At 40.3% G+C, this 16,037-nt stretch overlaps 1 protein-coding gene across 1 annotated transcript in view; it reads left to right on the forward strand.

Moving 5' to 3' along the window:
• The window catches only part of F12 (coagulation factor XII), a 146,119-nt gene that overhangs the window by 99,703 nt on the left and 30,379 nt on the right, over positions 1-16,037 (forward strand). The window contains exons 10-11 of the mRNA XM_077472552.1: positions 449-794; positions 9,239-9,375. Coding sequence (XP_077328678.1) covers positions 449-794; positions 9,239-9,375 — 483 coding nt within the window. The remainder of the gene's footprint in view (positions 1-448; positions 795-9,238; positions 9,376-16,037) is intronic.

The raw sequence follows: 16,037 nt of genomic DNA on the forward strand, positions 1-16,037 counted from the left end.
AAATAGCAGCCCTTTCATTAATTTATCATCAGAACTGCAATTTCCTCATACAAACAGCTATATAGATACTTAGATCAGCCAATACAGAGTTTTTTTGAAGTTATAACCTAATACTTCTTTGCTATCTTGATTTTTGTAGTCCCAGGTTGGCTCGTACTTTAGAAACAATGCTGCTTTAAGTTTTGTTTTTTTGTGTAATTTATGTGTGGAGTGCTTTATAGACATTTTTATGAGGTTTTGTAATATTGTTTTTAAGTCTACTAGTCAGTATTATACTGTCATGCTCTCTGATAATAATTAAGATTAATTATGCTTGAGTTGTGTAATTAATCTTTCATGGGTTTATTGCCATTTTACTGGAACAGGAATCTAAGTAGTTGGTTGATAACTGGACATAAATCGATCTATACACCACCTTTGAATAATAGTATATGTGTTTTTTTTTCAGCCAGTCCAACAAAGCTATCAAGTCAACCACGACCAACAACCAGCAAACCTCAAACACAAACCAAAAAACCTCCACTACCGACAAAAGCATCTAGTCACCCTGTTAAAACCACTGTTCCTCCTACCAGTAAATCAGTCAATAAAGATGTCAATCGGGTAATTCCTGAAGACTGTGGAAAGAGGTTCTTAAAAAGCCCTTCTATTTCCCCACGTATTGTAGGAGGAATGGTGGCACTACCTGCTTCTCATCCATATATGGCAGCCATTTATATGGGACAACAGTTATGCGGTGGATCCCTGATCTCCTCCTGCTGGGTTGTAACAGCTGCTCATTGTTTAGATGACAAGTAAGGACTATTTTACACACATGGCTTTTATCTAATTTTTGTTTTGAAAAGTCTAATTAAAAGTACTAAAAATATACTGATGGTAGGGGCGCTTAGGCAAATATAAGTATCAAAAATGTGAGAGTTTGATAATCATATAGCATCTAAAGTGATAAACACCATATCACAAAAATACAATAAACAAAAAATTACAACCAAAATAAATAAAGTCCCAATTGGGTAGTGACACCAAAAAAACTTATATAGATATAAATTCAAAGTCCAAAGCAGTGATTTTTGTCAGTGAAAAACTCCTTCTAAATCCATAAATTAGAAAAAAACTGGAATCTTCTATACGGTAATGACACGTCCCTTCACCAAAAAACTTATGGACATAGAAAAAAACACCACACTTGTGAAGATAAAGATGTCTTCTTACCAGATGCTGTTGACTACTTTAATTAAAAAGATAGTCAAATAGGCTTATGCAGGTTGATTCCCTGCTCACATGGAATAAGGTGGACCTCGTATGGACAGAAGCTTCTCCTCATAGACTCAGATAGGTCATACAAAAAAAGCCAAACAAAAATCCATAGCGTAACACCGTTTAATAATAAAAGTAAATTAAAAAAACATAAGGCCAAATGGCTGCTTACATATGCCGGTGCCCGACCTGGCACTGGGGCTGCTTGCTTAAAAACAAACGTTTCGTAATGGATACGTAGTTCCTCGTGGTGTAGGGCGTGCGTTCCACCAAGGAGCAGCCGATGACCAAAGACGACCGGAACTGTGCGTGTACGAACGTGACTGGATACCGCCTCGACGTACGTTTCGTTTGACACGTCATCAGGAAGCGTACCCAGTCACAAAGTCAGCGTTCTTTATGGTGTCTCGATTAATCCCTAGACCAATCGAGAGACCCTTCATTTAATGCGCAGCCTCAGTCCCACTTAAGGCTAACAACAATACATGGTACATTAAAACATAACTGGCAAGTGAACATTGAAACATAATTATCCCAAAAACGAAGGGATGAATTGTACATACCAGAATTTTAATAGTAAAAGGAAAAATTAAAAAAATATACATATAATAATCCGATGGGTTTATCCATTAGAAAAAACAAGAGGGAATGAGTTACTTGTAATTTACAAAATGACCTCTAGATGTCAGTCTGTAGTATAAAAATAATTTATTTCTACCACTGATTAGATGAAAAAAAAGAGGGATTTTTTACCTAACTGGTTAGTTTTAGTTTTCTTATATAAAAAAATATAATGATATATATATATAATCCTTTTAATATATTAATACCATTACCAGAAAAAGTCCAGCATTTATCTCTGGCTCAAGATGTGAGGAAAAACAGACAAAACCCCACCTCATAGGCCAGAAAAAACGCAGAATAAATTCAAAAATAGAGGAATGGCAGAAAAATGCCTAAATCAAGAAATACGGGGAACTTTTCAATCGTTGGACAAAAAACAATTTAAATCAAGCTCTATGTTCATTCCTAGAGGCTGCATCATTTTTAAATTATATATCCACTTCGTTTCATTCTTTGATATTTCCCTTTTCATGTGGGTTCCTCTCCAATGTTTTGAGATCTTATCGATCCCATAAAATTTACAGAGTGAAGGATCGCTATCGTGATGTGCTTTGAAATGTCTTGACACGCTATGATTGGGAAAACCTTTCCTAATATTTGTAAGATGTTCATTAATTCTAATTCTTAACTGTCTAGTAGTTCGACCTACATACTGCATGGAACAAGGGCATTCCAGCACATAGGTTACATGATCTGAATTACACGTGATTAGTGGTTTGATTTTATACTCCAGCTTAGTGACTTGGGATTGAAACTGAGTAATCTTCCTTGATGAACCGGGTCCTCTGGTGGTCTTACAGGCTTTGCATCTCGTGCAATAATGGAAGCCGAAACCATCAAGGAAGGTTACAAGTTTTTTTGGGGGGTCGGGGACATTGCGAGCTAGTTGATTTCTCAGGCCCGGTGCCCTTCTGTAGATAAATTTGGGATTCTGTGGAATGATAGAGGCCAAATCTTTATCTTGTTGTAAGATAGGCCAATATTTTTTAAAAATGGTTTCTACTTGTCTATACTGCCTATTGAACCCTGTCACAAAGGCTATAGCTCCTTGGTGTTCTGGTTTGGCTTTTGATACCAGTAAAGTTTGTCTGTCCATCTGTGACACCTGTGTTACAACTTTCTCTAGAGTTTTTTGTGAATAGCCTTTTTCTAAGAACCTACTGGTTAGAACCTTGGCTTGTGAAAGGAAGTCAGACTCTTCCTCACAGTTCCGTTTTAATTCATATTGCTCAAGAAGTTTTTGAAACTCTCTAAGGTACCTTTCCAAAAAAGAATTACATCATCTATATATCTTTTATAGAAAATAAGAGATTTGTGCATGTTTTTATAGATGGTTTCTGATTCCCATCTATTAAGAACAATATTGGCTACACTGGGAGCATAACGTGCTCCCATGGCCACTCCTGCTATTTGGTTGTAATACTCATTATTGGCCCAAAAAAAGTTATTACTCATAGCAAGATCCAGGCCTCTAATCAAAAAATTTATCTGAGCCTTCTTCAGTTTGGATTCTTTTGTTAGTGCCCACTTTATTGCTGTAAGTGCGTCCTTATGTTGGATGTTAGTATAGAGTGACTCAATGTCTACCGTAATCATGATGATATCTTCTGATGGCACCAAATCCTGTAAAAGTACTAGCAGATCTCTGCTGTCTTTTAAATACGAGGGACTGTTTATCACTAGTGGTTTAAAAAAACCATCTAGATATTCTCCCAACCTTGCAAACAAGGACTCCATCCCACTTATTATAGGTCGGCCTGGTGGTCTCTCGTTATTTTTGTGTATTTTTGGTAAAATGTACATAACTGGAATTTTAGGAGCGTGTGGTATAAGGTAATCAGCTTCCTTTTGATTTAAAATGTCTTTGTATAGGCCCTCTGTTACCCAATCTATAAGTAATGTTTTTATTTTTAACGTCGGATCACTATTTAATTTTTTATAAGTATTGGTGTCATTTAGCAATTGTCCCATCTCATGGTAGTAGTAGTCTCGGGATAATATCACGAGACCTCCCCCCTTATCTGCCGCTCGTATCACTATCTGTTTGTTTTCCTCTATCATTTTTATACCTTCCCATATAGTTTTATTTTTAGCCTGTCTTTTGATTTCTAAATTCCTCACATCATGTTGTACCATATTTTTAAAAACTTCTATGTGATGATGCGTTCCTTTATTGGGATTGAACACAGAATTGTTTTTTAACCCACTATGTCTATATAATGACTCAGTAATGGGAATACTGGTTTTTATATTGGGGTTAGCAAAATATTTTTTAATATTAAGTTTCCTCACATATTTCTTGATGTCGACAAATAATTCAAACTTGTCTGCATCTTTATTCGGTGCAAATTTTAAACCCTGATTTAATACTTCTAATTCTTTCTCAGAAAGCTCAACACCTGCTAAGTTAAAAATACCCTCATTTACTTGTCTCTCTTTCTTTTTCTTTCTCCTGCCTCCTCTCTTTCCTCGTTTTCTATAGATTCTTGTGGGGGGTAGGGGGTAGGAGGGATACGATAAGGCTCCTTTCATCCTCTCCCTTCCCCCCCCTGGTGATGGTTTTGGTGAGGCCCTGGTCTCCCTCTAAAGTTACCTCTAAAGGCACCTCTAGGAGGTCTCGGTGGTCTCGGTGGAAAATGATTTCTTGATGGTTCACAATAATTATAATCTGGATATCTATTGTCCAAAGGGCCATACCTATTGTAAGTATGTATCAGACGGAGAGAGGAATGGGGGTAGGAATTAGAAGGTGGATAGTAGTGGGTTTTAGGATTTCCCCCTTGTTTGATATTTGTTTTTTTGGGGGTGCTGGAAACTGGTTTGGCTTTGGTCAATGAGTCTAAAGTGGGTTCCCTTTCACCTGAAGTCTCGTTGCCAGATGTGGCCAAAAGAGTTTCCTGCCATTTGTATACTTTATTTTGTTCAAAGTCTTTAATGTCCCTCTGGTATTTTTAAATTTTTTTGTTTTTAATTTCACTATCATATTTAGCTAAATGACTCTGTAGAGTTTTAGCTCTTTCTGAATACTCATCAGTGGTACTGAATGACACCATTCTTTCTTTAAGGTCTGCGATTTTGGCATCCAAAATCGCAGATTTGGCTTTCCTTTTCCTGACCATGAGTTGCATCAATTTTTGCTCACAGGCATTGAAAAATTGGTACCATTCATCCAACATTTGGAGATCCTCAGTCCCCTCGTTAGGACTGATATCCCACCTGAGTCTCCTTGGAGTCAAGCTCTTTTCCATGTACATATCAAATGAAGCTACATCCCACCACAACCTTATTTGCTTTTCCATGTCTGTTTGTAATTGTTTAAAGCCTTTTTCTAGATCTAAATTGAGACTGGGAGTCTGTTGAAAGACCTCCTCTAAATTAATGTGCCTTTCTTTCATGAAATTAAACACATCCATGTCTGCGTGAGTTTTATAAAGTGAACAAGAAAAACTTGATACTAGAATAGATGTAAGGAAAGTAGCTGAAAAAAACAGCGACTAGTAAACTCCGCGCCACTAAAAATATATATATATTTTTTTTTTTTTAACCAATACTCAGTGAATCAAATATACTAATTAAAACACTAATAGCTGCTCCCTAAAAAAACAAGAAAAACAACTTGTCGTGCTAAAAATATACTGATGGTAGGGACGTGTCATTACGGTATAGAAGATTCCAGTTTTTTTCAGATTTATGGATTCAGAAGGAGTTTTTCACTGACAAAAATCACTGCTTTGGACTTTGAATTTATATCTATATAAGTTTTTTTGGTGTCACTACCCAATTGGGACTTTATTTATTTTGGTTGTAATTTTTTGTTTATTGTATTTTTGTGATATGGTGTTTATCACTTTAGATGCTATATGATTATCAAACTCTCACATTTTTGATACTTATATTTGCCTAAGCGCCCCTACCATCAGTATATTTTTAGCACGACAAGTTGTTTTTCTTGTTTTTTTTAGGGAGCAGCTATTAGTGTTTTAATTAGTATATTTGATTCACTGAGTATTGGTTAAAAAAAAAAAAAAAAAAAAAAAAAAAAATCATTTTTAGTGGCGCAGAGTTTACTAGTCGCTGTTTTTTTTAGCTACTTTCCTTACATCTAATTAAAAGTACTGTATCACTTTTTTTTTTTAATCAAAAAGGTGTTTATTGAACAAGTTTAGACAGTTTCCAATGTACAAGCAATGCATTAATATATGATTACATTTACATTTCGTGGTCATCTTAGCCCTCTTTACATTTATCCTGTCATCTCGACCTTCAGGTCAACAGTATACTGAGGTACATGCACTCATATGTTGTAGCTGGTGTTGAACATTTCAAACTTAATGGGCTCCTCCCGTAAAACCTTGCAAGATTCTAGACATCACCAGTTCCCTGGGGCTTAGTTCAGGAGTGTCTAGCCATGGCGACTAGATTCTTTCAAATCTACCTGGGCGTACCCTGTGTTGCTAGATATATCTTTCCATGATCAAGGTGTTCCCCATATGTGTTATCCATGAGGTGACTGGGTGGTGAGATCGATTTCCATCCCAGCAGGATGAGTTTACGGGCTTGAAACAATGCTCTAGAGAATGCTATTCGCACAACTTCCTCCGGGATAACCTCTTTCAGAACTCCTAAGATACTGTGAATTGGGTCTAAGGGGATGGTTGTCTGGAACACTTGATTAAGTGTCCCAAGTACCACATTCCAGTATCGGTGGAGCTTTAGGCATCTCCAGAGCAGGTGAATTAGATCTCCCTCATGTTGCCTACACCTGTCACATAGGGGGTCTGGCCTCCTACCCATCTTATGTAATCTGAGCGGGGTGTAGTGCATCCGGAGTGCAATATATAGTTGAGAGACTTTTTGGCCTACATTGAGAGTAGTGATTGATTGCAGCACTTCCTCCCATTTGTCTCCCATAAGTGGGCCTACGTCTTTTTCCCCATAGGGACGGTGCCTTAGTGGGGTGATCCCTTAAATGGTTGTCAATAACATTTGGTCCCTGCTGTAACTTCACCAGTTCGACATAGGAAAATTCCCCCATATCAGGCTATATTCAGTGAAGTCCAGCACTTCCTGTACTTCCTGCATCTGTCCGCCCTTGTTCCATATTTTCTGGATTAGAGTAAGAGTGGGTGTCTGTTTGTTAGATTTATGAAACATCTGTGCCTCCAGGCTCCAGAGCTGATCAGCATCAATCTTGCTGAAGAGCCCTCCGGATCATGGGGCATGGACCCAGTCAGATGCTGCATCTAAGCTGCAATATAGTACAGCCAAGGGTTGGGCAATGCCAATCTTCCGCTGTCCTTGGGGCACTGCAATTGTTCTAATTTGATTCTGGGGGGCCTGTGTTCCACAGTAGGCATCTAAAGAGGGTATTAACTACTCTAAATATTTTCAAGTGAATCACAACCGGGGAGTTATGAAGAAGGTATAGTAACTGTGGCATCAGTATCATTTTTATTAAGTTGTATATATTTAACTGGCAATAGTCCGCAAGTCTAGGTGATATTTGTATTTGCAAGTATTTGAATGAGGTCACTACTGGGATCAGGCACGAATCAGGCAATTCCACCACCCGTTCCCTGTTTAGCAGCATCAGGGCCAATTTAGCCTAGTTGATGGTCAGACCTGAGTAATGCCCAAATCTGTAAATTACGGTTGTCACTTCGGCTAAAGAGGCAGTGGTGTCTCTCAGGAAAAGCATCATGTCGGCGTACAGCATGAATTTCTCATGAAGGTTACCATATTTCAACCCAGTGATGGCCTTGACCAGTGCCGCCAGGGGCTCAATGGCGATAGCAAAAAGCAGGGGAGACAGAGGACATCCCTGCCTCGTCCCCCTGCCCAGAGCAAACACATGTGACATTCTGCCCGACATCCTAATGGTTGCTTGTGGGGATGCCTATAGCAGTTTATCCCAGGCTATGAGTACCACTTTGAAGACAGTAGGGATTTTCATTTCTGGTTTTCATATATAGATAGAGTTGTAAACAACAGTTAAACTGATTCCAATATATGGCTCCTCCAGTGTGAAGGTGTTGTAAAGATGAATTGTCTAGGTTACCCTTACTTACTACACCTATTTTATCCACCATGCTTTTAAATTAAGATAATGTAAAATTACCAAATGTGTACCTTCATACCAAAAGGCTTAGGCCTCTTTCACACTAACGTCCCGTTCAGGCCCGTCTGTCAGTTTTTCAGGCGGACCTGAACGGGTGCTCCATAGAGGTCTATGGAGCGTCGGATGTCAGCGGTGACATGTCCGCTGACATCCGACCCGCTCCGATCCGAAAAAGTGTGACGGAGGAAAAAGCTATTTTTCCATCCGTCTGCGGATCGGATCGGGTGACGACGGGCACTGCGGTCCGTCGTCATCCGATCTCCCATAGGGGAGAGCGGCGCTGTGACAGGTCCGTCCCTGCGCAGTGTGCAGAGACGGAGCTGTCATCTCCCTGCTCAGCGGGGATCGGCGGAGTGATCCCCGCTGAGCAAACGGACATCCACGGGGCGGATCAGAACTGATCCGCCCCGTGTGAAAGGACCCTTAGAAATAATTAACAGCATCATGCCTTGTCTGTGGCAGCAACATTTTTTTTAGTCATAATGGCATCTTCTAAACACATTTCTGAAAATTATGACTCTTTTAAAATGCAAGAAAAGTGTGCAGAGACCCACAATCCCTGTTACACATGTTATGGTGAATCCTGAACCTGGCCTTAAAATTCTGTGAGTGCCTGCTATAGATGGATAGAATTTCAAATGAAAATTCTTAAAGCAGAAGTAAACCCATTCATAAAACAGTTTCATTTGTGTAGCACGTGTTGAAAATGTAACACTCCCATTGGTTGTGCTCTCAACCAAACTCTCAAACCATCCAATGACTGGTGTCATAACTGAACACATGTGCAGCATCATGGCAGTTGTAGATTAAACAGAGGCAAAGATGGCAGCTTCCATGTCTAAAATCCATAGGGGAGTTTACTTACCCTTTAAGAACTGTCTTAGGAAAATTCAGAACATTTGTTTGTCATTCAAACGATTTCTTTTGCTTTTAACATTTGATTTTTTAATTATTGGACTTTACTGAATAAAAGCCACATACACGGTTATAAATTCATTTGTTCAACCTGCTCCTTCAAATTTTCTCACCATGCAGTCTAAAATGAATGTTGATTTGACCCACTAATGATTAGAAAAACAAACAAACTTTCTTAGAACCTTCTTTTTCCAAAATTTTCCATCAAAATTCTATCCATCTATTGCCAGCTTTAGATCTTCTCAATTTTATATGGAAGGCCAAGTGTGTGGCCTATTGTTCTTCTGTCAGGCATTGTCAGCTTAAGCATGCACTTTTTTTCAGGCCAAGCGTGAAGACACTCACCGTGGTGCTAGGGCAGAGTCTATTCAACACTACAGACCATCGTACAGTAAAATTTTCTGTGAAGAAATACATTCTTCATGAACTATATTCTGATGTGACTTTCCAAAATGATATAGGTAATGTATGACATCTGCATGAACAGACTCGATCATTTTTACCAAGTGCTCAAAGTGTATAGAGTAAGATATTCGTCTTCGGTTCACATAAATACAACAGATTGCTGGTTGATCTTCATGCACTATGAACTGAATTGACTTTCGCTCCAAGTATATGTAAACCATGTGAATAATTATTTTTTTTTGCTCCTTTTGGTCTGTTAAATATACCTTTGAAAATAGAAGCATAGGTGCTTTGCTTACTGCAGGGAACTATTGCATCCAGACATAGAATCCACATAAACATGCCCAGGCTCAGTGTGTCCTCCCACACTGTAGACATGTATGAAACTAAGAAGGAGAGCCGGAAACTCTGGCATCCATGTTAAAATTTTATTTTAAACAAAAATCAATCAGCGCTGAACACAATAAAATAAATATAAAATAGTGAAAAAATATATAGTGAAAAAAATATTAATGCAGCTAGAATACTATAGGTCAAAATACCAAATCCCACATTACAAAGTAAAAAGTAACAGTACAGCGCAAATAAACATAAAAATAAATATAAATAAATGAAATCAATCCATCAATATAGTGCATATAATACAAAAGTCTATAAGTGAAAGAAGAAAACAGGTGAATTGTCAAGAAGAGTCCGCTTGTGCAGTGTGTCTTCAATCAACAAAACAGGTGATGATGTGATCCCTTCACCAAAGAGCAAGATGGACTCTCACCTCAGATAATGGACCCCTGATAAATCAGACAGGTTAAAAACGCATGTTCCCATCAAGGGTTAATCACAGCAATCAGCAAACGTAACGGAAGTGCTCCAAAGATAAATCCTTTTTCATGTCCTCAAACCAATATGATTCCACATAGAAGCATAAAAAACAGAATCTAGTGCTCTCCGTTTGTAACAAATTTATTAAAAAAGAAGCAGGAATAAAAATGGTACACTCACATTTTTATGCACTGATCTCCAGTGCCGAGTAATGGGCATAAAAACAGATACAATCCAGCATCCATGCACGGATCAGTGTAACAGCTTACGGATGATGTCACGGCTTAGGTCACGTGGTCCGTACGCGTTGCGTCCCCGAAAGTAGGCGGGACTTCATCAGCGGCGACGGCGTGACGTCGGACAACCGCTTTTAAGCTAGCACACTGAAAATTGGCCAATAAGAAAGAAAATTGTGCGCAAGTCAGCTACCCAGGGACAGACACATCAAGCGTGACCCCGGAAGCCAGATTCACGCACAATGAATTTCAAGAGAGAGAGGAAATATAAAATAACAAGAAAAACCTTATGTTGGAAAAAACCAGAGGGACACACATGGATCGTGATATTCAGTAGTGATAAACATACACTACACCTCCAGCTGCCCTCAAATGGAGCAATTTAAATACAAAAAATAGCAAAAAATAGCAAAAATTATATATATAATAATTAAGAAATATTTCTAAAAATATTATATTGCTACAAACATAATCATGCAGTATTTAGTACTGAAATGGGGATATATATATATCCCTCAGCTAATCAGTACAACCCTGCTAAGATTAAATATATAAAACCACATAGCCGCCGACGTCATCCACCAGCAACACTGATCCGTGCATGAGAACAAAAACAATCTATACAGAAAAAATATAAAAAATAATAAATGAGAAAAAATAAATAAGAAAAATAAGAAAAATTAATAAAAATTTTTATTGGCTAAGTATTAAACCCCCTTCCTAACAGGTCATTTTTTGCAATACTGCACTGCATCACTTCAAATGACAATTGCACGGTCGTGCGACACTGTACCCAAATAAAATTGATGTCCTTTTTTCACACAGATAGAGCTTTCTTTTGGTGGTGTTTGATCACCTATGCAGTTTTTAATTTTTGTGCTTTAAACAAAAAAAGACCGACCATTTTGAAAAAAAACAATATTTTTTACTTTCTGCTATGAAACACATCCAACACATCCAAACTATGGGATAGAGTTTTTGTTTTTTTATTGTTTTTACTAGTAATCCGATTTTTTATCGGAACTGTAACATTACCGTGGACAAAACTGACACTAAGTGACAATTTTTGGGGACCATTGACACCAATACAGTGATCGATGCTAAAAAATTGCACTGTCACTGTATAAATTACACTGGTAGGGAAGGGGTTTTCATCAGGGGCGATCAAATGGTTAACTATGTTACTGGGGAGTGCTTTCTTACTTTGTGGGAGATGGCTTAACTGAGGAAAGACAGAGATCTGCATTCCTACTTAGCAGAAACACAAAAATCTCTGTCTTTCTTACTAGTAGAACGGCAATCTGCCTTGTTTACTCTCCGAACGATCGTCGAACCCGCTTATTGGCTCCCGCTGTGTCCAATCACAACAGGAGCGGGGCTCTGGAATCACGTACAGGTAAGAGATTTTGCGATTACAGCGTGCGCTAGGGGGCTTGTGGGGAGCATGCAAAAGGGAGAACGTCTATTGATGGCCTCCTGGCAACGTAGCTCCGGGCTGTAGCCGTCATTCGGCTATAGCGCGGATGGGAACAGGTTTAACAAGTAAAAACATAGTCAAAGGAGAGAGGGAAATTGTGCTGAATTGCAAAGATAGCTTCAGAGAACATCTTTATATCAATGACATTTCATATTAATAAAAATTCCAGATTGAGATATAGGTGTACCTCAGAGAAAATCCAAAAAGTTTAAAATCCAATATTATTGAGATTGATGCAGCATTCAGCTACATCTGAAAAATGTATCAAACCAAAATAATAAACATGAAAAATAAAGCGAAAAAGAGATACTTAGAAAAACACTGTATATCAAATCTCCCATAGCCGTACAGTCATAATAAGATGTCCTTATGATGAGATAATGCACTTGAAGGCTAAGAATATGAATGCAAGTTACTCACTAGGGGGAGAACCTTTTGGGGATTCCAGGATGGAAAAAGATCTGGGGGTCCTGGTTAATGACAGGCTCGGCAATGGCATGCAATGCCAAGCTGCAGCAAGCAAAGCTAGCAGAATAGTGGCATGCTTAAAAAATTTTTATTTACTCCAGAGATAAAACTATAATCCTACCACTTTATAAAACTCTGGTTCGGCCACATCTGCAGTATACCATCCAGTTCTGGTCACCAATCTTTAGAAAGGATGTGCTGGAACTGGAGAGAGGCCAAAGAAGGGCAACAAAATTAATAAGGGAACTAGAGGACCTCAGTTACAAGAAAAGATTACAAACATTGAAGTTATTCTCCCTGGAAAAGAGATGCTTGGGGAGGGGGAGTATAAGAAAACACGTGATCACTCAATGAAATTGGAGGAGTGGTTTAACCTTAAACTGCATAGGGGGGGTAAGGTTGGATGGTAAGGTTGTTTAACTCACTTCCACAATCGGTAGTGTCAATGGGAAATATTGATAGTTTCAAAAAACTCCTAGATGGGCATCTTAACAAGCACATTATATAGGGATATGAGATATGATTTTTGACATGAACACACACACTCACACAGGTTGGACTGGTGTCTTTATTCAACCGTACCAACTATGTAACTATGGGATGAAAATAGAAGCAGTAAATGGCAATCTCTATTTTAGGAAAAGATCCACATCCTATTTTCAAGGCTGGGCTCAGCCCTTCCTTCTCAAAGGTGGCCACTCAGCTGTCGGCTAATTGTAAGCTCCTATCTCTCCCCAGTGACTCACCTGTTGATATTATCTTGCTTGCCAGTCCTACCTACTTAAGCCGCCCAGTCCAGATAATCTCTGCCTTCGCCTTGGTCACATCTCTTGAGACGTTCTCCTGTGTTCCTGTTAAAGATTTGCTTGGCTGATATTCCTTCTGGCTCCAGATCCTGCTTTCTGTTCTACTACACTCATCTATGGCTCCCTGACATTTGGGCTTGTCTGACTATCCGAAGCCGTTCCAGTTCCTGAACTCTGGCTATGTTTTAGCTAGGTTTACACTGTTTACCTTTTTTTATTATTATTAAACAAGTGTGATTTGATCGTACTTCTGTCTTAATCTAATTCATGGTTTCTGACAGTAGGCGAAGGCCATGAATTCAGAAGATGCAGTCAATCCCCTTGTTGGTAATATTTTTTCCAAATTGATTGAGCAGGATCACCGCATGGATCAGTTTGCCAAGGCGTTACAAATGCTCCTGAGTCACACGGCTCACCAGGAATCTCCCACTGTGACTGCTCCGGTACAAACTGTGTTGCAGGCTGTCCCTGCTGCTGCTCCAGTCTCTGTGCAGGCACCTGCCTCGAAAATTACATCTATAAGAGTTATGTCTGATTCCGCTCCGCTTCCCCAGCGATTTGGGGGTGATCCAGTCCAATGCAGAGTTTCTCAGCATGGTTGAGATATACATTGAGATGTTGCCCCAGGCATTTCCCATGGACAGAAGCAAAGTAGGTTTTGTGATATCTTGGTTTTCTGAGAGAGCCTTGGCCTGGGCACCCTCTATGGGAGACACAAAAACCTGTTGTCTTGAGTTACCCTGAGTTTGTGGCTTCTTTTAAAAGGGTATTTGACATTCCCTCATGCTCGCTTCTGCTGCCAAGTGCCTTATGTCCATCGGAGTACGAGAACTGTTGCCGATTACGCCATTGAATTCCGTACTCTGGCAGCAGAGGTTGCTTGGAACAATGAGGACCTCATGGCTGCTTTTTCTCATGGTCTCTCAGATACCATCAAGGATGAGATAGCAGCCCGAGATATACCCACTGAGCTCCAGACTCTGAGAAAGGCTGCCTTTTTTATTTTATTTATAAATTTATTTTTATTGAAAGTTTTTCAACACAGTAATAACATACAAACATAACCTCCCCCCCCCGCCCATCCCAACCACACCCCCCCCCACCCGACAAAACTCCCACCCGTGCAGCCCTCCATTCTCCTTCTGGAGCTCAGTCTGTAATCATTGACAGCATCACATATATAAGAAACACATTATTTGTACCGTTACTGAGTATTTAGCTACCCAAGATGGGGATGTTATCCAATCCGAGAGGTAGCACCCTCCCACCCCGCCCCTCACCCGACATACCAGGAGTACACCACCAGCCAAGCAATCAATTCACAGTGTCTGCGGCATCAAGCCAACACCTCCACACCCTCTCAAATTTGTGAGGACACCCTCTGCTGAGATAAGTGGCTTTGTATAACGGTAAAGCTTTATTAATTAGACCTTTCCAATAAGAAACCGTAGGAGGTTCGGGTTTCTTCCAACATTGCAGGATAGATTTGCGTGCATAAAACAACGCCAGAGAGATCAGAGTCCTCTGCGCCTTTCGAGGTGCCAACTCCTCCACCAGTCCGAGCAAACATACCGCAACTGTGACCGGAATCGGCACCGAAAGGACAGATTGTATAACCTGTGTCACTCCATTTCAGAACTCCTCAATCTGCGGACACTGCCAAAACACATGGTCAAAATCAGCCCGGTCAGCTGTGCAACGCCAGCAGCCCCCCATCCCGGTACCGTAAATTCAAGCCAGTCTGGCAGGGGTGTAGTATACTCTATGTAAGATTTTAAACTGTATAAGTCTGTCTCTAGCCGATACTAGGGTCTGAAACGGGTATCCCCACATGTCGTCCCAATCCTCCCCTCCAAAGTCAGGTACCAAGGCACTCCAAACTTCTCTACATTGTTGTACAAGTTTCGGCCTGTCCGAAAACAACAGTTTGTACACAACGGAGAGAGGCCTTTTTAGATCCTCTGTCCGCAGCACAATTTCCAGAGGTGACACCCCCAACTGCAGAGCCCCCGGACCGAACTGAGAAAGAAAAGCATGTCGCAACTGTAAGTACCAAAAAAAATACCAGTTGGGAAGATCATGTTGTACCTTAAGCTGATCAAACGTCAAAAGCTGCCCCCCTCCTACCACATGCTTTAGCAGTTTAACACCTACCCTGGCCCATATCACAGGATCCGGTATACCCCCAAAATGTGACAAATTAGGATTGAACCATAGAGGAGTGTTGGGAGACCAACTCCCTTCTGGCTGTTTCATCAAGGTCTGTGCTTTCCCCCAAGCCCGGATCGTTGCCCGCATAGAGGCCATCAGAACTGGTGAAGCCCCTGGACCTCTATACACCAAATGGGACAGACTCTCATATGAGCCCAAAAGGGCCGCCTCCAGTACATTTGCCGAATCCCCGTCCTCCCGTGTCAGCCACCGTCTAGCGACTACCATTTGCCCAGCCAGATAATACTTAAAAAGATCCGGCAATGCCAAGCCACCCTGACCCCACGGCTCCTGCAAAACCCTGAGACCTATTCGGGGGTGCGTAGCAGCCCATAAAAAGGATCCAAAAAGACTATTAACCCTCCGAAAAAATGAGCAGGGAATCCAAATGGGAGAATTATGTAAGAGGTAAAGGAATACAGGCAGAACCTTCATTTTGAGCAGGTTAACCCTACCAATGAGGGACAGCGGCAGATGCTTCCAAGCTTCCAGCTGCACCTTAACCCTGGCCAGCAGGGGGAGGAGATTCAGAGACATAAAGTCGCCCACTCGTGGTGAAACTCTCACTCCCAAGTATTTAATTTCTTGCACCCAGGCGATGGGGACCCTAGTGGTCGCCCCCTCTCGCGCCTCCACGTCAATAGCCATCACGTTTGATTTCTCCCAATTAACCCGGAGCCCGGAGAACTCAGCAAATTTGT

The sequence above is a fragment of the Lithobates pipiens genome, unplaced genomic scaffold (assembly GCF_037356315.1).
Source record: "Lithobates pipiens isolate NorthernLeopardFrog02 unplaced genomic scaffold, aLitPip1_a1.2 Scaffold_8, whole genome shotgun sequence".
In the NCBI taxonomy this organism is placed as follows: domain Eukaryota; kingdom Metazoa; phylum Chordata; class Amphibia; order Anura; family Ranidae; genus Lithobates; species Lithobates pipiens.